At 49.0% G+C, this 24,029-nt stretch overlaps 1 protein-coding gene across 8 annotated transcripts in view; it reads left to right on the forward strand.

Moving 5' to 3' along the window:
* The window catches only part of IGSF3 (immunoglobulin superfamily member 3), a 92,424-nt gene that overhangs the window by 57,608 nt on the left and 10,787 nt on the right, over positions 1–24,029 (forward strand). For 4 of the 8 annotated variants that reach the window (XM_023641346.2, XM_023641349.2, XM_023641347.2 and 1 more), the window contains 5 exons: positions 970–1,359; positions 2,676–2,735; positions 5,166–5,567; positions 9,250–9,654; positions 21,237–21,647. In XM_023641346.2, coding sequence (XP_023497114.1) covers positions 970–1,359; positions 2,676–2,735; positions 5,166–5,567; positions 9,250–9,654; positions 21,237–21,647 — 1,668 coding nt within the window. The remainder of the gene's footprint in view (positions 1–969; positions 1,360–2,675; positions 2,736–5,165; positions 5,568–9,249; positions 9,655–21,236; positions 21,648–24,029) is intronic. The other 4 variants (XM_023641348.2, XM_070267151.1, XM_070267150.1 and 1 more) reach the window with 1 other exon arrangement.

Below are 24,029 nucleotides of genomic sequence, written 5' to 3' on the forward strand. Positions count from 1 at the left end.
ACTGGAAGGAAGAGGACTGGGGCAGTGGTTATGGGTACAGCCTGTCCTCCCCAAGGCTCTGTGGCTCACCTTTCCAGGACAAAAGTTTTCTCCAATGCTTCACTCCTTTGTCTTTTACCCCCTACTTCTGCTGTGTGTGTGCCTATGAGATACGATCACTGTCTTGTAGGATTGACAGTCACTGTATGCCATAACATGGTGTGCGGGTCATTGTTCGTGGCGATGCCTGATGACATACCCAGCTCTTTGAAGGGTGCTTGGGTTCATTTCCCCTTTCAGAGGTCATCTGGCTTTCCGGGGCAGTAGGTCTTGCCCGTTCCGTCTTTCTAAAGATTTGACCTGACAGTGGTAGACTAGTGAAAAGACATTAATTTTTGCTTTTTCTATGTAATTTTGTTAGAGCTTGTCTTACCTGTGTCTTATTTCCAGTATTCACTTGAGGGTAGAGAATGTATTTCAATATATTTTTTTTAGTATTTATTAGAACTTGGGTCAGCACCTAGGCCACTTGGTAATTTTGTCTCACAAACCTCAATGGGGTAAGTCCTATAATATCTGCTGAAAATATATGTAATCCTATTGCTTCAATGGAGTTCTGGGAGAATAGATCAAGGCTAGACCTTCTCGATCTGCCATGTCAGTGATGTTAGGAGTGATATTCCTCTTTGCTCTCTGGGGTCTAAGGGCATTGTAGGCTGCAGGCAGAGCCCCATGGGTCTTGACTGGGATAACGAGCCCCTTAGACTGTCTGGGTGTAGCCACCTTGGAGTTCTCTGATATTTGAGAATTACTTTGGGCCTTAGATCCCCTGGATGTGAGTTGGATTTTTCTCTCAAGATACGGGTGGTGGTAGCCTTTCCTGTAGTTAGCAGTGTAAGGAAGCATGGGTGATGGGAATTGGCTGATACAGTTTGGTAGCTGGGGCCCTCATTCACCAGAATGCATCCGTTTTGTTATTTGTTTTCTCAGACAAAGAGTTCACCGTCCGGCTGGAAACGGAGAAGCGGCTGTACACGGTCGGTGAGCCGGTGGAGTTCAGATGCATCCTGGAGGCTCAGAACATTCCTGACCGTTACTTTGCTGTCTCCTGGGCCTTCAACAGCTCACTCATTGCCAGTATGGGGCCTAACGCTGTGCCAGTCCTCAACAGTGAATTCACCCATCGGGAAGCCAGGGGTCAGCTTAAAGTGGCCAAAGAGAGCGACAGTGTCTTTGTGCTGAAGATCTACCACCTCCGCCAGGAGGACGGCGGGAAATACAACTGTCGTGTGACAGAGAGAGAGAAGACAGTCACTGGGGAATTCATCGACAAGGAGAGCAAGCGTCCCAAGAACATCCCCATCATAGTCCTCCCCATCAGTAAGTGGAGAGCTCTGCTGCTCCCTTCCCCTCCCACTGGTCTGGTTCAAGAGCTAGCAGCTTTTAAGGCAGACAAGAAGAGCTGTGGCAGAGGAGAGGGCAGAGGAGGGGAGGGCAGGTGGAACTCAAGGGTTCAGTCAGAGCTTAGCAGCCCCCCGGGCAGGCAGAGCGTCAGGGCTGTGTTTGCAGGCTGCAGAGGGGCCTCGCAGATCCGAGCTCTAGCAGCTCTGTGTGAGTGCCAGCTCGGCTTGGAGGAAAATCAGGAATCCAGGACAGCTGTTTGCTCCCATGTGGGAGTTAAGCCCCAGAAGAAGTGGGTAGATGCCTAACTTGAAATCTCACTTCAGAGAGTTGGTCTTTTACAGGAGGATTTTGAATCATAAAGCACATTATCAAGAAGGATTTGCTGTCTGGGTTTTTGGGGTGTAAAGGCTGGCATTTCCCTAATTATCTCCTCCTTATCGAAACTGTGTTTTTAAAAGTCTGTAGGTGGGACCCTTCAGGTCTCCTGGAGCATAGACTTAGAAAGCTTAGCTGATGTCTGAGGCTGCTTTGGTGGGCTCCCTGCCTCCACGTGAGCTGGCCAGTGTTGTCTGGGTGGGTAATGGTCATGGCTGGGGACGCTGGGGACCACCTTTGTTTGCTCATGTTGTGTTAATCATCCATAGATTCAGGATGTTCTCATTAATATCTCATTTCTCTCATAGTTCTGTTTTTAGTAAAAAGAGAATTAAAGCTTATAATGCCCTGATTTTAAATAAGATGGTGAAGTGTTTAAACTAACCTTTAACCTTTCTCAGCTGCTCAACTGTTCTTTCTCTTAGCCTTGTCATAATTCCCTTCACGTTTGTATTTACACTTCTACATTTTTAATATAGTTCTCTTCAAGTGTGAAGAAAAAAATAGACACAGGGGTCTTGCTGTTCTTTTTTCTCACCAACAGGATTACTTTCTTTCATCCTTTTTCTACAATTTCACACACACCCCTAATTCTCTTGACCCCCTTTTGCTTCTTTTTTCCCCCTGCAATGCCTAGCATGGTGCTTTGCGTAGGACAGGTGCTTGCTGAATATTTGTAGGATTAAAATTATTGACTTGAATGCCCACTCTCTTTCCTGTTTTCCTGTTGGTCTGTGCTTGCCGTAACCACGGACTCTCTACTTTTAAATCTGCAACTAATTCTTCATTGTTTTGTAAGGGTCCAGTGAAGGGCAGCCACACTGTTTCCTTCCTCTATCTTCTGTACTAAGAGATTTCCCCCATGCCCTTCCGAGAACTTGTTTGATGATCTGTGGCCTGCTGTATTGCTTTTCCAGCAGATAACTGGGTAGTTAAAGTCCCTCAGCACCACCAGATGCTGCCCCAAGGCCACTTGGGTAAGTCTACCAAAGAACAGCAATGATCACGTCGGTGATGGTGATTTTACCTGGGATTTGAAGGGCGCTTTTCCTCTTAAGATCCCAAAGTGCTTCTGCATATATCATCTCCTTCTCCACCCTGACCCCTCAAGTCCCCAGAGAGGCTCACATGATATCCATTCTACAAATGAAGAAGCCAGAGCACCAGACAGGGAAGGGGCTGAGCTGGGTCCGTTAGTGGTTGAGCTTGCATCGCCTTAGAAATATTTGCTTCTAACTCCAGATCCACTGCCCTGCGCTTGGCCTGTGCTACGTCATCAGCCTCCTGGTTTGGAATTTCATTTGTGGATGTCTACACAGATTCTCATTAGTTCTGTCCTAGTTTTCACTTAATCCAGAGTTTTAGATTGTCGGCTGCCTTTTCTCAGGCCTGAGCGCACTTGCAAACAGTCTGAACGGGCAGTGCAGCTCTGCGCCTGTATCGGCCTTTGCCTGGGCTGCCAGAGTGGTTTTTCCTCTCCTAGTTCCACATTCCAACTGTGCGGGTTTTCCAGGCTCGCGTGAGCCACAGAACACCAAACAGCAGCCCTTGTAATAAACAGGCCAGGGCTCATATAAGAGTCCCCTGGGGTGACACTAGGGGATGAGAGTGACACCCTCCAAGTCAATCTTCTGCTTGAGGCAAGCAAAGGGATTTGTCCCTTGATGCTGAAATTGCCCTTTTAATCCCTCACTTTGAATTCATAGTAGTACGGATGTCTTTAATTCAAAGAGGAACAGTGTTATTTTTAAAGATGATGATGCAGAAGAGTTACCTTATCTGCTCTCAGTGTTGTGACCCTGAGAAGTAGGAACTATTGGTATCTCCATTTTGCACATGAGAAATTGAAGCTTGTTTAGGTTAAGTAAGAACCTCAAGAGTTAGGAAGTAGTAGACTGGGCCTCGAGCCCTCTGCTTGCTCCAAATCCATGTTCTTAGCCACCTGTGCTGTAGATATTGGCTCGCAGGAGCCTCATCATCTCCATGAACCATGTTGATATGGCTCCGGGGAGGTTGCCCTACTGGGAAAATTCCTATTCCCCACCTTGTCCAGAACCCTTTATTCACATGAAACAAGCCAATGCAGAATAGGTAGCAGGCATACTTACCACAACAAGAGCTACACGCTGGGGTTCCATGCTCATCTTTGCCTGTTTCTGCCTGTGGGGAAAATACAGGGGAGAAATTCATGGATTGATTCAAATGCATGGTTATTTCCCCTCGGTACTTGGGTATGCCTCTTAATCTGGGATTTGATTTAACTGATTGATTTAAAATTGTCACATGTGTTTCATGTGGGTGGTGCCCAGAAAATTGGAGCCAAACTTTGGGTTCTTTAATACTTACTGGCCTTTTGAACTCAATATAGGTAATTGTACAAAATAATATGTGCAAATTAAGATAGTTTAGAATATTTGTGATGTTTATAAGAACAAAGTTATTGGGAATAGTAAAATTAATGATGATGACACATTTTGAAAACCTACTATGTATTAGGTGATTTCTATGTGTTGTCTCATTTACTTTTCAAACTTTAAAAAATTGTACAATATAAATAACACTCTCCCTATCTTACAGAAGAAGACATGTAGAGTTTAAATAATTTGATTGAGTTCGTGTTGCTCAGTGAGTAGCACAGGCTACACCTGAGGCAGTGAAAGGAGTGGAATCCTTATCCTAAACTTTGGTTGGCAGGATGTTTCAAGGTCGAGAGCAGTGGAACCCCAGGGCTGAATGTGGGTAGGCAGGATGGCGAGCCAGTGGCTCTGGTCTATTACTCTGTGTTAATGAAAGTGTGAAAGCTCACTCCCCACACCCTGTGATACTAGACCATCTGTGCTCTGTTATTATCCACACCCAAGCACACGTTATCTTCCAAATACTTCTGTCGTTTTTTTTCCTACTTCCTAATACTGCCTTGAAGGACTCAAATGGCACATTATGGATGTTCAGCTTTTATTTGACTGCTGTAGCACTGAATGATGGGAAGATTGAAGTGAAGTAGAAGTTTTGAGTTAGTCAACTTACAGAAAATCCAAGCTGAAAATCCTTGCACCCCGATCTGAATCTGAACAGATTACCCGATCTCTAGTTTTATGCTCTAGGTGTAATGTCACTGGGTTGTATTTCTTAGGTTCTGATACAGTCTCAGGTCTTAGACCCTCACTATCCTAGTCCTCTGCACACACACAGCAAAGGGCCTCCCAGGATGTCAGAGCTAAAGTCATGGGGCGCAGTGCCTAGAACCAGCCAAGGCTTGCAGCAGGAAGTGTCAGATTGCTTTTATTCTCGGAGTTCACTGTACTTGAATAGGGTGACATATTTGCACCCATCATCCTTTTACATCTGTAAGGAGGGTGCAGTAGAGAGCAGAAGGCCCCAGCGTGGCACTCTCTCCCTCTTCCCAGAGAGCAGCATCTCCGTGGAGGTGGCCAGCAATGCCAGCATCATCCTTGAGGGTGAGAACCTGCACTTCTCCTGCAGCGTCCGCACGGCTGGCAGGCCACAGGGCCGCTTCTCCGTGATCTGGCAGCTCGTGGACAGGCAGAACCGCCGCAGTAACATCATGTGGCTAGACCGGGATGGCACTGTGCAGCCAGGGGCATCCTACTGGGAGCGCAGCAGCTTTGGGGGCGTCCAGATGGAGCAGGTGCAGCCCAACTCGTTCAGCCTGGGCATCTTCAACAGCAGGAAGGAGGACGAGGGCCAGTATGAGTGCCACGTGACCGAATGGGTGCGGGCAGTGGATGGCGAGTGGCAGATCGTGGGGGAGCGCCGGGCCAGCACCCCTGTCTCCATCACGGCTCTCGGTAAGTAAGCGTCTGACAGTCTTTCAGTGGTAATGTTAGGGAGGCTGCTCCCAAGTCAAGACCCTTACCCTGAGTTTTATCAGTCAGAGTCCTGGCAGGAAACATTCGGCACCTCCCAAAGAGTTTAATTGAAGGAACCCTTTATGGAAGTGCAGGTGGGGTTGAAGGAAACAACAATGCCTGGTGGGGCCCCTAGGGACTGGCGACAGCTGGGAGCTGTCGCTACTCCTGTGTCTGGGTGGTGGGAGTGAAGTTATAAGAGTTCTGGCCAGGGGATCAAGGCCACTCAGCAGAGTGGTGACCCCGGTAGAGGAACGTGGCCCCTGCATAAACTGTCTGGGAAGAGCGAAGAGAAGCCTCTCCCTCCTGTTTCCCCAGGCTCTCCTGCCTTGCTGCCGGGGCTCACCCTCCTGAAAAGCTCAGAGCAGAGCAGATGCGGGTAGAAAATCACTTGTGCCATTTATTTAGCATTTACTGCGTTCCTGGCTGAGTCTAAGCACTTTAGCTTAATTGTCCCTTTAAATCCTCACCTAGCCAAGAGGTAGACACTTTCATTTTACCAGGAGACTGAGTGAGACAGGTTAACTGATTTGCCCAAGGCTACAGCTTTTATTTATTTATTTTTTTCTGAGGAAGATTAGCCCTGAGCTAACATCTGCCAATCCTCCACTTTTTGCTGAGGAAGACTGGCCCTGAGCTAACATCCATGCCCATCTTCCTCTCCTTTATGTGTGGAACACCTACCACAGCACAGCTTGCCATGTGGTGCCATGTCCGCACCTGGGATCCGAACCAGTGAACCCTGGGCCGCTGAAGTGGAACATGCACACTTAACTGGGCCAGCCCCCAAGGCTACAGCTTTTAAATGACAGACTCACAGTCTGAACCCAGGAAACCCACCACGTATCATAATTTTTTTCAAAGCCTGTGTTTTCATGTCCTCTGTAAAGCCCCTCCTTAAGAAAGCCATTTCTTCATTAGCATGAAATTAACAGATACCTTGAGATTTGCTAAAACCAAAGAATATTAGATTTGCTTTTCATGAGGTAGTTAAAGAGGCTTCTGTCAACATTTATCTGCCTAATGTAATCAGTATATTAAATTTTAAAAGGCCAGTCTGCTAGTTCGCTGGAAAGGCAACTTGTCATGTTAGGTCTTCGTGTTTATCAGGACACTGTGACATCACTTGTCCTCAGGGACTGTGTCTCCCACTCCTTGGACCATGTTGTCCACCTTCCTCATATGTAGGGCCGGTGGTACTTTTGCACACACCCCAGTAAAGATGGCAGCCCCCAGTGGTTTTGCCCTCAACAGAGTCCTCGATCCCCAATACCCCATCGGGATTAGAATTACATTGACTTTCCAAAAACTTAATCCCAAAGATTGACCTGCTCTCTGTGTAATCATACAGCTCAGATTTCTGCCTCTAGCAACTTCGTCCAGTGGTTGAGTTTCCAGTCAGCTCAATCTGTGTGCCTGTGCTCACGCCAGTGTGGACCTGTGGCCATGGAACCTGTGAGGAAAGTTCCAGGTGTCCAACAGTGGCAGTGTTTCCTGTTCCGTGAGGTCAGGAATGTCCGAGGGGTGGTTAGAGTTAGTCAGGATTGTTTCTCTAGAAGTAATGTTACAGTATCAGGTTATCCCCTGAATTTTTTCATCCTCACCATATGTTTGTGGTTCCCACAGCCAGGGGATGCCAAGGGGCTGTGAGCTGGGATCCTGGGGCCTGGTTCTGCTCACCTGTTCTCCACCCCTGGGGTGCCTCTGGCTAAAGCCATAATCAGGGTGGCCCAAGGGGGTGGAACAGGGAAGAGTGGGAGGGCACGCTGGGGTTAAGTCACCTTGTAGTCTAAACAATGACACGTGAATTTTCATATTGGTACAGTTAGGTCCAGATCCCCTCCCAGCAGGGAGGTGACAAGGACAGGTGCCCAGGTGAGATAATAGGCGGGTACATCCTCCAGCCGCACATGGGCCGTTATAATCATTCAGTTAGGGTAACTTCAGTGCTCTGTGCGCCGTGGACATGGCGTGTGCCGTGTCAGGCCTGGACAGAGTCATTTGCTTGGAGAAGCTCTCTTCCCTTCAGGTGTTGAGGCCAGGAACACCTGGGGCAGGTCCTGTCCCCCAGGTCCTGTGCTCTGCCACCCTCATGGCAACATTCTGCACACAGGTGCACAAGAGGCCATCACAACGACTTAATGTTTAAGGATGGGCCTCTGTGTCTCAACTTGTTCTTTTTAAGGACACATAAAGATAGCTTCTGAAGTTGAAATTGAAGGTCCAGAGTTTTCAGCAACTTACGCCTACCGCTTTGCTGACTTAATCTCCCCATGTAAAGCCAAAAGATTCATTCTGTGCCTAGTCTTTTACCTACAGAGTTTAAAGGACTTTCCTTCATGTCTGTTTGTTTTTTTAGCAAACTACATATTTAACAAGATATATGCTTTGTGCCAGGTACTATTCCAAGTTATTTTATAAATACTAACTCATTTAATCTTCATGAGGACCCATTTTACAGATGGGGAAATAGAGGCAGAGAGAAGTTAACTAACTTGCTCAACATCACACAGCTAGAAAGTATTCAAGCTGGGCATCTGGCTCCAGGCTCTATGCCTTTACTCTACGCCTTTACTGCCTTCTGCTTCCCAGCGGTAAAGGGACCTAATAAGGGCCCTGGAGTCAGTTACACACAGGTTTGTAGCCTGACTCTGCTATTTACTAGCAGCTTGATAGTGGGCATTTTGTTTAACCTCTCTGTGCCTCAGTTTCCTCATCTGTAAGAAAGGGATGATAAGCCCATCTGTCCTACAAGGTTGCTTTGAGGACTCAGTGAAGTGTGGTGAGAGCAAAGCAGTTGGCCCATACCTGGCACCGTGATAGTGCCCAGTAATAGTAGCTGCTCGGGTTTAGGATTATAACCCATGCGTTACTATGAAGTGGTATCCCAAGGCTGTAGGACTCTGATCGCTCATGCTGAGGAGTCAGTGTCAGGGATTAGTGATGCTGCCCATTCAGTAAGGAACATTGAGAGACTCACAGCCTGCTGTGACTGCAGAACCCCACCTCACCCCAGGTCCCCACCTGCTGAAGCTCAGCCCTTCCTGCCGTGGGTCCCTCACTGCCTTCTTCCCTGGATTTCATGAGGAAGATGGAAAGGGACTGGCGAGCAAGGCCACACTGCCCATCCCGGGGAACACAACCCACCTCCTCCATCCGCCTCCCCTTTCTCCGGAACCGACGCATTGGTGGGCCAGGCAGAGGAGGCGTCGTCGGGGCTGGGGGCATGCGGCTGCCTCTCGCAGATAAAGGAAGTTGGCTTTGGGGCTTTTTTGTTCTCCTGTTTTAACATGGAATCCCAAGATTTCTAGGAATGGCCCTGCCTACATGTAGTCAGTCCCTGGGAGGGGGACGGATGGGATGCAAATTGACATGAGGGTTTCATCGGGAAGGGTTTGCTGGGGCTGCTTAAGGAGGATTGCCTCTGGCCTCTTTCTCGGGGTCTTGTGAACTGTTGGGTTTGTGCCTCAGCATGATAAAGTAATATTGACCTGCATCAAGAGGGACCCGTGAGCCCTGGCCCTGCTCTGCTAGCTTTTGCCAGGAGCCCCACTGCCATGTCACATGGCCCGGAGAAAGCCAAGTGTCTCCTCTGGCTTGAGTCTCTTTGCTCTCTCCCCAGAAACAGGCTTCGCGGTCACAGCCATCTCCCGCACGCCGGGGGTGACCTACAGCGACTCCTTTGACTTGCAGTGCATCATCAAACCCCATTACCCAGCACGGGTCCCTGTGTCAGTGACATGGCGGTTCCAGCCGGTGGGCACTGTCGAGTTCCATGACCTGGTGACCTTCACCCGGGATGGAGGAGTCCAGTGGGGGGATAGGTCCTCCAGCTTCCGAACTCGAACTGCCATCGAGAAGGCTGAGTCCAGCAACAACGTCCGCCTGAGCATCAGCCGAGCCAGTGACACGGAGGCGGGCAAGTACCAGTGTGTGGCCGAGCTGTGGCGGAGGAACTACAACAACACCTGGACGCGGCTGGCCGAAAGGACCTCCAACCTGCTGGAGATCAGGGTGTTGCAGCCAGGTGAGGGTCTCGGGGTCACATGTGCTTGCACCAAACGATGAGACATGCGGGTTGGGGGGAGAAGTGAGCATTGAGCCAGGGCATGGCGTCTTTCATTTCTCAACTTTTTAGTTTGAGAAATTTCAAATCTATATAGTTGCAAGAGTCATAGTCCCTTTTCTTGATGGCCAGTTGTTAACATCTTACAGTATTTGTTTTCTCCCTACGTGTGTATTGTTTTGTTGTTTTTGAAGCATTGAGGGTAAGTTGCAGAGGGCAGCACTCTTCCTCCTGCACACTTTAGTGTGTCTCTGAATAGCAAGGGCCTTCTTCTGCCCAACCACACGCCGTGATCAGACTCGGGGAATTTAACGTGGTTATGGGACATTATCACCATTTCCCCAGGTGTCCTAATAATGCTCATTTTATAGTTTATTTTTCCTTCCAAACCAGGATCCAATTGGGGATCACATATCATTTTTAGTTGTCATGTCTCTTGAGGCTCCTTTAATCTAGAACAGTTCCCTAGCCGTGTGTGTACTTGTGCACATGTGTGTGAAGATGTTGACGTTTGTGTGATGTTCAGGCTGTTTTGCGAAAGCTTCCTCTCTTTATTTAATGCCATCTCCTATAATCTTTGCAGCAGTGATGTGAACGAGGTACTGTTGCCCCCGATTTGCAGACAAGGAAGCTTAGAGGGGAGTGGGAAGATAACAGGCCCTTATAGAGCATCTGCTCTGTGCTCTGTGCTCTGTGCTTAGGGTCGTTTATTTTATTAGAATTTCACCACAGCCTCAGGAGAGATGAAGTGGCGAGCCCAGGGTCACGTAGCTGGTAAGTGGTGGAGCCAGGGTTTGAAGTCTTGTCCATCTGTCTCCCACGCTGTATCCTGACCCAGGCCCTGTCCTTGTGGGCCGAGTCTGAGCTCCCTTCTCCTGTGGAGGCTGTGTCTCACAGCAGGTGGTAAGGATGCGCTGATCTGGGCAGTTCTAGTCAGGGGAGCTGTCTGCCAACACTCTCACCTTCATCAGGCCGTTCCCCTGACATGGGGAGCGGTTACGTACGCGCTGCTCTCTGGTTTCCTCAGTGTCTGTCCTCGGCTCCTGCGGTTGGCGCCTGGTGGCGGGTGGAGCCCAGGCCTGGGTCCTGCTTCCCTCTGGTTGCCTGGCCTCTGAACACAGGCACCCACACGGTGAAGGGTAGGGGTTGGATGGGAGGTGGCTTGACAAAGACTTATTCTGACTTTCTGACCCACCCACTTTGCAAAGATGGTTTGAACATCTTGCAAAAAGGATTTTTCCGCCCACTCACAGCCATGATCAGTGCCCAACCCTGTCTGCTTGACCACTCCAAGTACACACAATGTTGTTTTCATAATGTTAATGTTTGACTTTATCCTTTGCCTCTTCTAACCCTCTATCAGAGTCCTCTTCTGTACCAGAGTGTGGAGTGAACAAGCTGTGTAAATGATGGGATGGTTCCTTTGCCAGTTAGAGCCTAAACCTGGACAATAAGATGCTCAGGGGAAGAGGCTGTTCTGCTTTAGTGGATTTTCAGGTTAATGGAGGGTTAAGCAGAGACCCCATTTTGTGTGAACCCTTGTTGTGGAAAATGCCAAGGGACCCACTTGCTTGCCTTGCTGATTAGAACATCATGACGGTAATTACGCATTTTGTGGTTTCCTCTGGCCCCCAAAGTCGGCGTGGTGAGCCACGGCACCTGTCACGTGGTTCTGCAGCTGTAGAGGGTGAGGAAGTGCTGACCCCAGGACTTTGCCTGACATTGCCTTTTGAGTAAATCCCTAATATGTGCTTGTCTATTGCTGCTTGGATTCTAAGACTGGAGCGCCTAAGGGAAGAATGAGGAATTAGTTCATGGAAGGTTCAAGTTGTTTAGATTCTGATTAATTTATGGTGTTCCCTCCCAAAGGGGAAAAGAGACAAAAATGTATGGAGTACCTCTTGGGTGCCAGGTTTTATGCTTAATACTTATATTTTCTTTTTAAATTCATCCAACAGTGAAATCTTGTAGATGTTTGTATCCTCATTTTGGCTTCCCCACGAGGAAACCAAGACTCCAGGTGTGTAGGAGTCTTGATGGAGGCAAACCATCTTAGCAAGTGTAAAACTGGGGTGGGACCTGCCATTGGAGCCCAGGTCTCTCTCCCTTTCATATATCTCCATTTTCTATTATACTGTGTTATTGCCTCCTGGGTAGAAAAAGTAGCTGGACAGTTTGCCGTTGCAGGAGCTGCTCCGAGGACTGTCTTGTGTGGCTTTCACTGTGTCGGTTTGCTTGTTTTCACTGTAAAGTGACAACAAGCAGCGGCTGTGGTGCTCACAGGTGCACAGTAATGCACCCGGGGCCCTCTGGAGGCTGCAGAGAGCGAAGGCAGGTGCTGCGGCCGCACTCCTCCCGGGGAGTGGCTGAGGCCCCGGGGAGTGCATCCCCTTAAGTGTTACTCTCTCTCCCTTATTAAATATTTATACATTTAGCACTTAATATTTTCCAAAGAGCTTCATGTTCATTTTTACTCTTTTTGCCCCCACACTGTGGTTGAAACTCGTGCTTTTTATTTTGGGGAAGTGGAAGTGGAAAAATACCAGTGGGCTGACTCTGTGCTGGCGATTGTTTCAGATACTTGGTGTTTACCATCTCACTTCATCTTCGCCACAACCCCAGGAGGAAGGTACTGCTTTCCCACTTTATAAATGAAGTAACCGAGGCTCAGAGAGGTTCTGCTTTGCCAAAGTTGGATAAAGAGTGAGTGGGAGGTTGGAATTTGAACCCTGGTGTGCCTTATTAAAAAGCATTTGGGGTGGACAAAAGGGAGACTTTGACCTTTTTTAAGGTCATATAATCAGAAATTGTTCTTTGTGCCTTCAGTTAGTCTCAGTAACAGAAGAGGTTTCTCTGTAGATGGCTGATGTGGAGGAGTCCTAGCCCTGGTGGTGAGCATAGTAACAAAGCAGCTGATATTTGTGGAGCATCTTGCATGTCATCACCATCCTGATGCTTTGCATGTAATCACTTACTTAATTCTTACTTAATCCACGCAGTGCCGTGAGGGGGTACTGACCCGCCCATTTTATAGATGAGGACACTGACACAGAAGTAAATAAATTATCCAGTGATCTGTAATAAGTGGCACAGCCAAGATTCAAATCCAGACGGGCAGTCTGGCTCCAGAGTCCAAGCTCTTAATCTTATTATATGGTGGTATTTTTCTAGACATTTATCTTTGTTCTCAGGAATCCTCTTTGGTAGCATGAACTTTTATTTATTCTCTCCTGTCTCTGGTTTACCATCCCTGATTTCCTGATCCCCTTTAGCAAATACTTAAATTTGTTTTTGTAAATTGGAGTCACAAGGTAGACCCCAAGGTTCCCAAGAGCCTGTAGAGGTTCCCAAGACACAGTTGGCTAATGGCATAGGAGTTTTATTTGTGCCACCTCTGACTTCTCTATTTCTTCTAACTTCTGCCACAAGATGGCTCTAAGACTTGGGGATACCAGTCCTCAAAACCAGTGCTGGCTTCTCTTCTTTCTTCTCTCTGTATGTACCTTGCCCCACAAAACATGGGTTCTTATCCCTGCTTTGGTGAATGTCTCCCACTTTAAGAATATTTTGTCAAATATTCTGATTCCAGCAGAATCAAATAGAAACCCAGGGGCTGTTGGCTCACTCATGTGAGTGATAAATGGCTGGTCCTCCCACTGCTGCTGTCATCTTCTCCCAGGAAGGCCCTGTGTGTTCTGTGTCCCAGACCAGCCCTTGCCAGAGCCACTTGCTGACCTGACCACATCACAGGTATTTGATTCATTCAACTCTCTGGCTGGATGGCACTAGTGACTTGTTATGGATCTGTTATTGACCATTCTATATGTGTGCTTCCTGTTCGGTATGCACATCTCCAAGGAATCTTCAAGGAATGCCATCACTCCCATTCTGTTGTTGGTTTAGCTTAGCCTCACTCCCATTGATCAAAGAGTGTGACCCCCAAGGGGCGTTTAGGCAAGACTTTAAGCCAGTTCAACATGTTCGATTCTTAGTTCTTAATCAATTCTTTTCTCTTTTAATTTCAAGGCATTGCTTTGCTTCCTTCTGATTTTCTTTAACACCAAAAACACCCTCCAATTACATATCCCTAAATACAGAAGCAATAAGGGAAATGTCAGCACTCATTTTCCAAATGTTTACGACCATATCTTGGTCTGGCTATTAAATATTGCACATTAAAATTGACAAAGCAATAAACAAGCCTCCAGGAGGACAGCCTCCGGTGTAGAAAGCCGACTTGTCAGTGGGTGAATTCTGCCGGGATTTTACTGATGGGTAGGCAGGATGAATATTTAATACCCTGTGGATGCTGCCAAATCTGTTTTCTCCAATTTCTTAGTGCTGACCTGGCAGATTGGGAGAGCTAAGGGCTTGTTCTTTGGCTTCCATGAGTCCAGGGCATGTGACAGTGGCTCTCTTTGTCACAGTCTAGTAGGTGACTGGCTGCCTCATTCTTCAGAGGGATTGGTCCCTGCTTTCTTTCAGGAGAACCTGGGGTTCTCTTTCCATCCCGTGTGCATGTGGCTTCTGCCTGCTGGGTGTTCAGAGATAGAGTGAGCATGAGTGCAAGAGCCCTAGAGGGGTCTCAGCCCTCCCCCCACCCAGGCCTTTTTGTCCTGGTGACACCAGATGCCCCTGTTGGGAGTCAGCGAGCAAGGGTCACTGCTCTGTCTGCAGACAGGTAAAGCCAACAGGACATGGCTGGATTATTCCGAATTAGCTGTTCCTGCCTCTGAACTTTTGCTGTTCTCCTTACTCCTCCCTCCCAGTCCCTTCTGCAAGCATGTTTGAGCACCTACTGTGTGTCAGTTTCTATGCCTTCTGCAAGCATGTTTGAGTACCTACTGTATGCCAGTTTCCATGCTATGTCCTGCAGCTGCAGAGATGGGTTTGTCACATTTCCTGCCTCATGGGCTGTCTGGAGGCCTAGGAAGAGAGAAGGGCAGGGAAGTTTCAAGGGTGGTGTAGAGCTGACCCAGGGTATGGGTCATTGGCCTGAGAAGGGAATTGTTTTGCGTTGGGGCTCAGAACAGAGTGTGAGTAAAGAACATCACAGAGGGAGGAGGCAGTGTGCTTGTTTTGATGTGACTGAAGCATGGGGTCCAGGAGGGACCCACCTCCCCAGGTGGGTTGGCAAAGGCCAGGGGAGCCCTTTGGTGCACCGAAGCATGAAGGGTCACCATCTGTGATGGCTAAAAGTGAGGACAGACCAGACAGCCTGGATTTGAATGCTGGCGCTAGCACTTACCAGCAGTGTGACCTTGGACAAGTGTCTTTTATAAAATTGGGGACAGTAATATTTATTTCATAGGTCTGGTGAGGACCAAATAGTTAATATTTATAAAGTGCTTAGAATAGTGCTCAGCACATAGAAAGGATTATATAAATATGTTAAATAAGAATATTCTAAACTGAGAATTAGGATTTTAGATGACAGATCATATACTCCTTTTTTATAACAATTTGGATTAGTCCCCTTACACCCTAAAATGAAATTCATAGGCAATATAACATTCCTATTCACATGATCCTAAAAATTGTTACAATGTCCTAATTGTGGAGGAAGGGAGGAATTTTTTAAAGAGTAGTTACTAATGAATAATGTGTTTTAACCTGTCAGTGCTCAGGGACGGCTGCACCAGGGGGCACAGCACCGAGGGCAATGCTGCAGGTGGGCGACACCGACTCAGCGTGTCAGACGCACCACCCCACGCGGCACTGGCCACTGGGATGGAGTTTCTGAAATCCTGAGCAGCTCTTGCGACAATCCTGAGCAAGGCAGAGGAAAATCCTCCCTTGATTGACCTATTAAAACTATGCAAAAAAATATATATATTGTGTTAATAGTAAAATGAAAGTAGGTTCTAGGCTCAGAGAGAGAGTTTTCACCCGTATGAGTGTCATTTGAAAGCCACGCAGGACACGAGGCAGAGATGTGTTGCATGGAGTCATCCCAGATGTGAGTTTACATCCATCACGGGTTCTAGTCCCTTAAATACCTCCCCCTCCTGCCTTGTCCATGTGGCCATGAAAGACCTGCCCACAGATTTCCATGCTGGTCCTGGGGCGTGGCCGCCTCGTTGAAAATTGTGGTGGGGAGCTGCTGGCAGGCTCTAAGATGGGAGCAACAAGCTTCTGCTGGCAGTTTAGGAAGCTCTCCCAGGTGGGGGCTAAGCTGGAGGCCTGAGAAAGAGATCATTAGGGGCTCAAATAGCCCGTGTCCGCGGGGAGAGAGGAGCCGGGGGGCTGAGGGCCGTGTTAAGGATGTAGGGTCTCTAAGGTGGAGTAAGTACTGGACTGGCAGATGCCTTTGCCACCTCCTTCCCTGAGAATGGGGCACGATGTGGGTGGTGGGAGCTTCCCAGGTGGCTCTCCCTTCATTCTCTCCCAGTCTCTTGGCTGACTTATTTCCCTCAATTTGAAAAATTTCTGCTGTCTAGCCACTGCCCCCGCATTCCTGACGTTACTGATTACTATCACAGATCTTTAATGAAGAACTAGTGTCTTCCTTCTCCCCCTCTCCTCCCTCACTGCCCCTGTCTCCTCACCAGCTACCCTCTGGCTTCTGCTCGCACCACTGCACGGAAACTGCTGTCTCCAGAGTGACCTGCAGCCCCCTCACCACCACACCTGTGGCTTCTGAACATAGTGTGCAGCAGAATCACCTGGAGGGCTAACGCAGGTCGCTGGGCTCCACCAGCAGCGTTCTGATTCAGTGGTTGCAGTAAGTCCTCAGGTGATGCTGGTGCTGCAGGTCCACCGATGGCGCCCTGAGAGCCACAGGTGGTCGGGATCTGGTCTGGAGGGTCACAGGTGCACGCTCCAGGCCCCTCGCAATCTGGCCGAAGCTTTCTTTCTAACTTCATCTCCTGCTCCTGACCGCTTCTTGTCCCTGAATACTGTGCACAGAGAAGTTCTCACCTCAGCTCACCTGTCCCCTGTCTCCAGGGTGCCCTACACTCGCCTCCTCTGCCCGGCGAACACCTCCTCCCTTGTTTTTCAGGGCCCAGCTCAGATGTCACATATTTTCAACACATTCCCTCCCTCCTGTCACAATCAGAATTAAATGCCTTTCCTTAATGTTCCCATACCTGCAATAAAAGATAAATCACATTTATTCAATCCTCCATTTATTAATTTGTTCAGCAAATGATTGGGTCATAGTCTCTGCCCTTTGGTTGCTTATAATTTAGTAGGAAAGATAAGACCTTTAAAAAATTAACTTCAGGGGCCGGCCCTGCAGCCAAGTGGTTCGCGCATTCCGCTTCAGCAACCCAGGGTTTCACCGGTTCAGATCCTGGGTGTGGACCTAGCACTGCTCATCAGGCCACGCTGAGGCAGCATCCCACATAGCAGAACTAGAAGGACGCATAACTAAAATACACAACTATGTACTGCGGGGCTTTGTGGAGAAGAAGAAAAAAAAGATTATCAACAGATATTAGCTCAGGTGCCAATCTCTGGAAAAAATTTAAAAAGAATTTAACTTCAACATAAGGCAGCCTGTAGCAGCTCTAGCAGGGTTTAGGGAATCCTTTATTGGTGGAAGGAATGAGTTTTGAGTGAGAAGCACACACACAAAGCGGAATCCGCAGGATGGGTAGGTTGACGAAGCAGCCGCTCTTCTCTGCTGCCGAGCTCCTCCTCCCTCCTGCTGTTTCTCGCCTTCCTACCCCCTGTCCCTGCTGGAACACAGCAGCCCCTCCGATAATGCAAAACACACCATTCACCATGCTTTATTTTTAAAGATTTTATTTTTTTCTCCCAAAGCCCCCTGGTACATAGTTGTGTATTTTTAGTTGTGGGTCCTTCTAGTTGTGGCATGTGGGATTCCACCTCAGCATGACTTGATGAGCGGTGCCACGTCACCACCCAGGATTTGAATTGGCGAAACACTGGGCTGCCAAAGCAGAGTGTGCGAACTTAACCACTCGGCCACAGGGCCAGCCCCATTACCACATTTTGATCAGAGGCCTAGGAAGGAAACTCCAGATGCAAAAAGAAAGGATCCTTTCCTTAAACAGGGTACAGCCCGGCTCTGGGAGTGTCCAAGAAGGGAGCTGCTGGTGTGAGCCGGAGTCTGGGCTCACAGGTGGCGCTCTTACAGGTAGGGCTCTCACAGGTGAGGCCTTGTCTGTCTGCAGCCTCTCTTACCCTTTTCCTGCCTCTTCTCCTGCTGATTCATTGTTGGGGATTAACCAAGCCTCAGTCCTCAGCATCTTTTCTTTCACCTCTGTGTTTATTGCCTAAGTCCATTCACTCACACAGCCAAGTCCACGGTTTCTCGGGCTTTCTTTTTGTTTTTTTTTTTCCTGCTTTATCTCCCCAAAGCCCCCCAGTACATAGTTGTGTACTTTTAGTTGTGGGTCATTCTAGTTGTGGCATATGGAACGCTGCCTCAACGTGGCCTGATGAGCGGCGCCATGTCCATGCCCAGGATCCAAACTGGCGAAACCCTGGGCCGCTGCAGCGGAGCATGCAAACTTAACCACTTGGCCACGGGGCTGGCCCCCTCTCAGGCTTTCTTTAAGGTGCATGTGAATCACCTGGGGATCTTGTTAAAAGGCAGATTCTGATTTTGGAGGTCCGGGGTGGGGGCTCAGAGTCTGCATTTCTAACAAGCTTCCAGGTGACACTGATGCTGTTGGTCCATGGACAGCACTGTTCATAGCAAGTTTGCCACTGATGTTTGATGGTTCTCTGATGCTGAGCTTTGACTGTGGGCCTGAGCCCAGAAACCAAAAGAAATGGGAACAGTGAAAATGTATTGCGTGTTTATGATACCCCAGCCTTGTTGCTAAACTCTTTCTGTGGACTCTTGCTTTTAATCTGCCCAACACCCCGATGAGGTAGTACTATGACTGTCTTCATCTTGGAGATGAAGACACCTACAGTCCTGAAGGGGGCTGGGCTCTCCTAGCTCTGGCGGAAGGTGATCCGTATCACGCTGCCCAGGGCAGTACTGGGCAGGATGCATGAGTGCTTCTTAATTAGTCCTGGAGGCTCCAGTCTCCCCTGGGCTTCAGGAAAGGTCCTCCCTGCCCTTGAGATGTGGGAGGAAATTCAGAGCGTAGAATAGCAGCTGACCCCTCGCCCACCTGTCAGACATGCACCAAATTTCAAAAATACCTCTCTTTCAAGCTTTTCAACACTTCACAATATTTTGACATGGGAAGGGGAGAAATGGAAATGCTTTGAAACATTTCTCCTCCTTGGATTCTTGTCCTGAGACCATGTGACTGTATTGAAGTTTAGTCATAGGACTCCTGTTTAACATATGCAGTTACTATAGCAATTGAGGTTTCCTTAGTAACAGTTGCAAAAATAATCTGGCCCCAATTAATAATACATTTTAAAGCTCTTTCTACTCTACACTGAACAACCCAGTTTTTTTGGCCAAGAACCAGAGAATTCAGGTGGTGTCATTTGCACTGATATAGATGTCATTTGCATGCGGTGAATTGGGTTGGAAAGGAATGAAAAGGGAGCTGGTTGTTTCAAGTACTATAGGAATCCGATCTGAAAAGTCGGCTGGCAGGCTAATGGGAATCTAGTCTCCAGAGCTTGGTAGCTTACTGGTAAACCCTGCCCTGGACCAGTGTGCCCCTGGGAACTTTGTGCGTTTGAAGAAGGGAGAAGGCAGGAGACTGGGCTTTTCACAAAATAATTGAAACCAGAAGGGAGGGGCCTGGGATGTGGGGTTTCTCTCGAACCTGTGCTTGGTGTGTTCTTGATGGCTTGAGAGGGCCTGTAGGTATGTGAATTCAGCCATCCTTTGTGTACAGCGTCACCTCATTTACCACGGGAGGCGTCCTCAGAGTTGCTTTTGCAGTAGTGGTGTTGGGTATCAGATCCTGCCACTCCTCTCAGCCACTCAGAACTTTTGTCTATGTGGTTGTGTCCAGGCGCCCAAGTGACAGTCTCTGCCTTTCAGAAGTTTCAGTTGCCTTGGCGCATGGGACCCAGACCTTCATGCTGTCTTTCTACACCAAGCTCTAAGCGAGCCAGCCAGCCACCCTGCCAGAGGAGGCCCAGGCAGGACTGGTGGGCTCAGTCCTGGTCTGGATCAAGAGACTGACCAGCAGGGGTGCAGACTGGGGCTCAGGCAAACCTGCCGGGCCTCCCTCCAGGCAGGCGCGTCACAGGAGGCGCGACTCGCTCTCTCTGCCGCCTCTCTGCCTTGCCCTGGGTCTCCTTCTCAGCTGGTGAGTGGCTTAGTCCCTGAAAATCGGAAGTGCAAAGAGGGCTGGAGGTGGGATGGTGCTTTTATTATTAGCTCCCTAAGAGGAACTTGGAGTTGTGTCTTTTTTTCCTTTTTTTCTTTTTCAGTAGGGGGAGGGCGGAGGGTAGGGGGAAGCAGAGCCGAGTGTAATCATGATGGAGTGGGTGAGGTCTCACATTACCTTCGTAATATATATATTCCTTCGTCGGATATATTTCATTAGATCTTGGCTTCTTGCCACCTTAAGGGTGAGCGTAGTCATTAGTTAGCAGGTAGGGTGGCGCTCCAGAGTCTGCCCTCCCTTCTGGTTTTGGAGCAGGATAGCGAGGGGGGACTCTGTTCTGTCCTATTGCTTGTCGTTGTCTTCTCAGCCTCTCCCCCCTCTCCCCCCAGGAAGATCACCCCAGCATCCTAACTACCTGCTACCATATTTCTGCAGCACACTCTCACTCCCTCACCCACTTACATATCTCAGCAAACATTGATTGAACACTTTCTGAAGCCCAGGCACTGTGCCATGCTCAGGGGGTGTGGGGAGGAGAACATCCACAAGGCAAGACTGTCTTCTTCAGGGCATCCTCAGCACTTAGCATCATGAGGGGCACAGAGTGGCACACTCTAGATATTTGCAGATTGAATGGAGAAAGCTTGATCTCTGCCCTGGGGGAGCTCACAGCCTAGGGGAAGGAAAAGAGAGGGTGCTGATGAAAGCACAGAGGAGGGCCATTTGGCCCAGGGAGGTGGGAACAAGGGAGCGAGGACTGACGAGGAGTAGAAAGAAGGGTCGGAGGGGAGATGGTGGAAGGAGACAGGCAGAAAGGGCAGCTGAGCAGAGAGCAGAGGTCAGGGAGAAACTCCCTGGGTGGGTGTGGGTGTGGGAGGTGAGTCATGGAGATGAGTGAGGACAGTCGGATGAGGGCCAGATCCTGGAGGGACTTGGTTGTGGAAAAAGGAATTTTTTTTCTTTATAACCTATAAGCCGTTGGGAGCCATTAAACTTTTTAAGCAGGGAAATGATATAGGCAGAGTGGTGTTTTAGCTGGATCCCCCTGGAGGCCATGTGATGGCAAGGAGAGCAATCAGGAGAGTAGGAGAGATGGTGAGGGCCGAAGCCGGGGGCGAGGCAAGGAGGAGGCAGATGGAGGGATGTCTGGAGTGGAATCGGCTCCATGCTGTTTTCCTCACACTGAGCCATTGTGTGAAGGGAACCCAGCACTGTCCAATCCTCTAGGAACTGTGCTGGACAAAGGTGAGATTTGGGATGGGCCCCATTTCCAGGAGGGTATGGTGATTCTGCTGACTGCTCTCTTTTCCTCTGCAGTGACAAAGCTGCAGGTGAGCAAATCAAAGAGGACCCTCACCCTGGTGGAAGACAGGCCCATCCAGCTGAACTGCTCGGTCAAGTCTCAGACCAGCCAGAACTCCCACTTCGCTGTGCTCTGGTATGTCCACAAGCCCTCGGATGCCGACGGCAAGCTCATCCTCAAGACCACCCACAACGCGGCCTTCGAGTACGGCACCTATGCGGAGGAGGAGGGCCTGAGAGCCAGGCTCCAGTTTGAGAGGCACGTGTCTGGGGGCCTGTTCAGCCTCACTGTCCAGAGAGCTGAAGTCAGCGACAGCGGCAGCTACTACTGCCATGTGGAGGAGTGGCTGCTGAGCCCCAACTACGCCTGGTACAAGCTGGCAGAGGAGGTTTCAGGGCGCACGGAAGTCACTGTGAAGCAGCCAGGTAAGGATAGAGGGTACAGCCATCCTGGGTCAGTGAGTTTAGTGTAGAGAGACTGCCCAGCGGGGAGGGGGCACGCAGGGCTCTGCGAGGTCCATGCTGCATGTGGATGCAGGTACACAGACCATCATCCTGCTGCACTGCGGGCCCACCCACCTTCCTGTAGTGGGTCCTGGTGCTGATGGCAAACTTGGAAAAGCATCCCTGACTCTGCTATTATGGGCAGCATCTTCCCCGGAGAGGCCTGAGGGGCAGCTGGCCGGGAGGATATGGCAAGGCAGAATTCCTGGCAGCTCCTGCATCTCTTTCTGGGTTTGTAGTTTATACCCTGCATCTCGGGCTGGTGCCAGCTCCATCCCCAGGTTTCCTGCCCAGAAGGCATTTTACGGTTTCCCTCATCTGCCTCCCCCTCTGCCTTACCACCCATCCCCTGCCCAGGGATGAGGCCTTCCTGTCCCCAAACTGAGTCTCCCCCTCCCCCTCTCAGTCCTTGTGGGTGCAGCCTTATTCTGCTCCAGACAGATGGCATCTGACCATGGCCAGAAAGCTTCCAGGGAGGGCGAGCTGCCTACCTCCGCAGGCCTCAGTTCCACTTTTGGATGGCTCTGGTCATTGAGAAGTCCCCCTCCCTGTAATTCCCCTCTCGGGTTTTGGGTCTGCACCTAGAACAACCCGAGACAAATTTGGGTCATTTCCTTTCAAATATGTGAAGGGAGCTCTTGGATGCCCCTGTCAGTCTTCCATCCTCCTTGTTAAGGAACTCTGGTTCTTTGAACATAATGTGGCCTTAAGCTCCCACTCCATCATTCTGCATGCCCTACAATTTGTTGGCATTGCCTGTGCTTCCTGACAGGCTACTGTGGGATGCTGTATTGTCACCCCAAGTCCTATCTCCATGCCTCTGCTTATGCTGCCCTCTCCACCTGGAATGCGCCTCTCCTGCTGCTTCTTGCCTGTCTTCACTCCATCCCTAAGACTTCACTTAGTACCGCCTCCAGGAAGCCTTCCCTGATCTCTCCTATAATACCAGGGGCTCCTTATAAAACACATAGTGTAATAACTGCTCATTTATATTTGTTCTTCACTATACTGTAGGCACTTTGAGGACAGGGCTGTGTCTTTGTATCTTCAGCCACTGGCATGGCACCCTTCATACATAGTGGTTGAATAAGGAATGAAGGTTGCTTTCCTTGAATGCCCCAGGGCCTTTGTACTTGCTGTCCTCTTAGCCTGGAACATGTTGACCATAGATATTCATTTCATTTGTCTCGTTCTTCCTCAGAGAGGCGTTCTGGCTTATTTTAACTAAAATAGCACCGTAGTCCCTCTGCATCCCCTTCCCCATCCCCTCCATAGCACATACACCACCTGGCATCTTGTTTATTTACCTATCCATATGGAAGTAGTTAGGAACTACTTAATCATATTTATACATATGGAAGTTCAGTTCTTATCAGTTATTTATTACTTATTCATTTATATATTCTCATATCTATACATTTGTTGTCTGTCTCTTCCCCTGGACTAGAAGCCCTCTAAGTGAGCACAGGACTTGGTTTTCTTCACTATTTTCTTCCCACCACTTGTCTCCCAGGAGGCCTCCATGAACGTTTGTTCAGTAAGCAAACGGAGCCACACACAGGTCCACGTGCAGCCTGGCCTGCACTGACTGCCTGGGACCGTTCCCTCCTTTTCCTCAGGATACTGTATTTCTAAAACCGCCCCAATCCAGGGATTCTCATCGGCCTCCCAGCTACCTTCCATGCCAGCCCTTCCGGCACATTAAGAAGGAAGCTCTGGTCTACATGGTTCCTGTTGGTATTTCCAGTGACCTTCAGGCCAGTCCCTGGGACTTTCGACGGGAGGTTGTCATTTGGCCCACAGATGCTCTTTTGGGTTTCTGTTCTTCCTCTGTTTTCAGTTCTGAACGTTTCTCTCCTGGGAGAACAGGACAACCCTCCTGCCCGGCCGTCCTGCTTCATCGCCGTCTAGCCTTTCCCTTTTGTTTGTTCCAAAACCAAGAACTTCTTGGTGGAGCCTGAATTGACAGAGGGAATCTCCCCACCCGAGACTGCAGACTCACGTTGGCGAACTGGGGCAGTGCAGAGGGGCTGTGAGGATCCTCATCAACACACATTCAGGGAAATCTCTGTTTATGGGGACTGTTAGCGCTATAAACAGGAGTCTCACAGGGCACAGATTAAATCAGCATGTTCCCCTTTTCAGCTGAGATTTTTGGTTGATATGTTTTTCTTCTTTGTTTTTTCTTTTTCCCTGCTTCTGGTTCTTTTTCTCCCCGCCCCCCCACCCCCTCTTTTTTTTTCTGATGAGAAATCATACCCTTATGGAACTTTTGGAAAGTACAAAAAAACCACAAAAAGAAGA

This window comes from Equus caballus, chromosome 5 (genome assembly GCF_041296265.1).
Source record: "Equus caballus isolate H_3958 breed thoroughbred chromosome 5, TB-T2T, whole genome shotgun sequence".
NCBI lineage: Eukaryota > Metazoa > Chordata > Mammalia > Perissodactyla > Equidae > Equus > Equus caballus.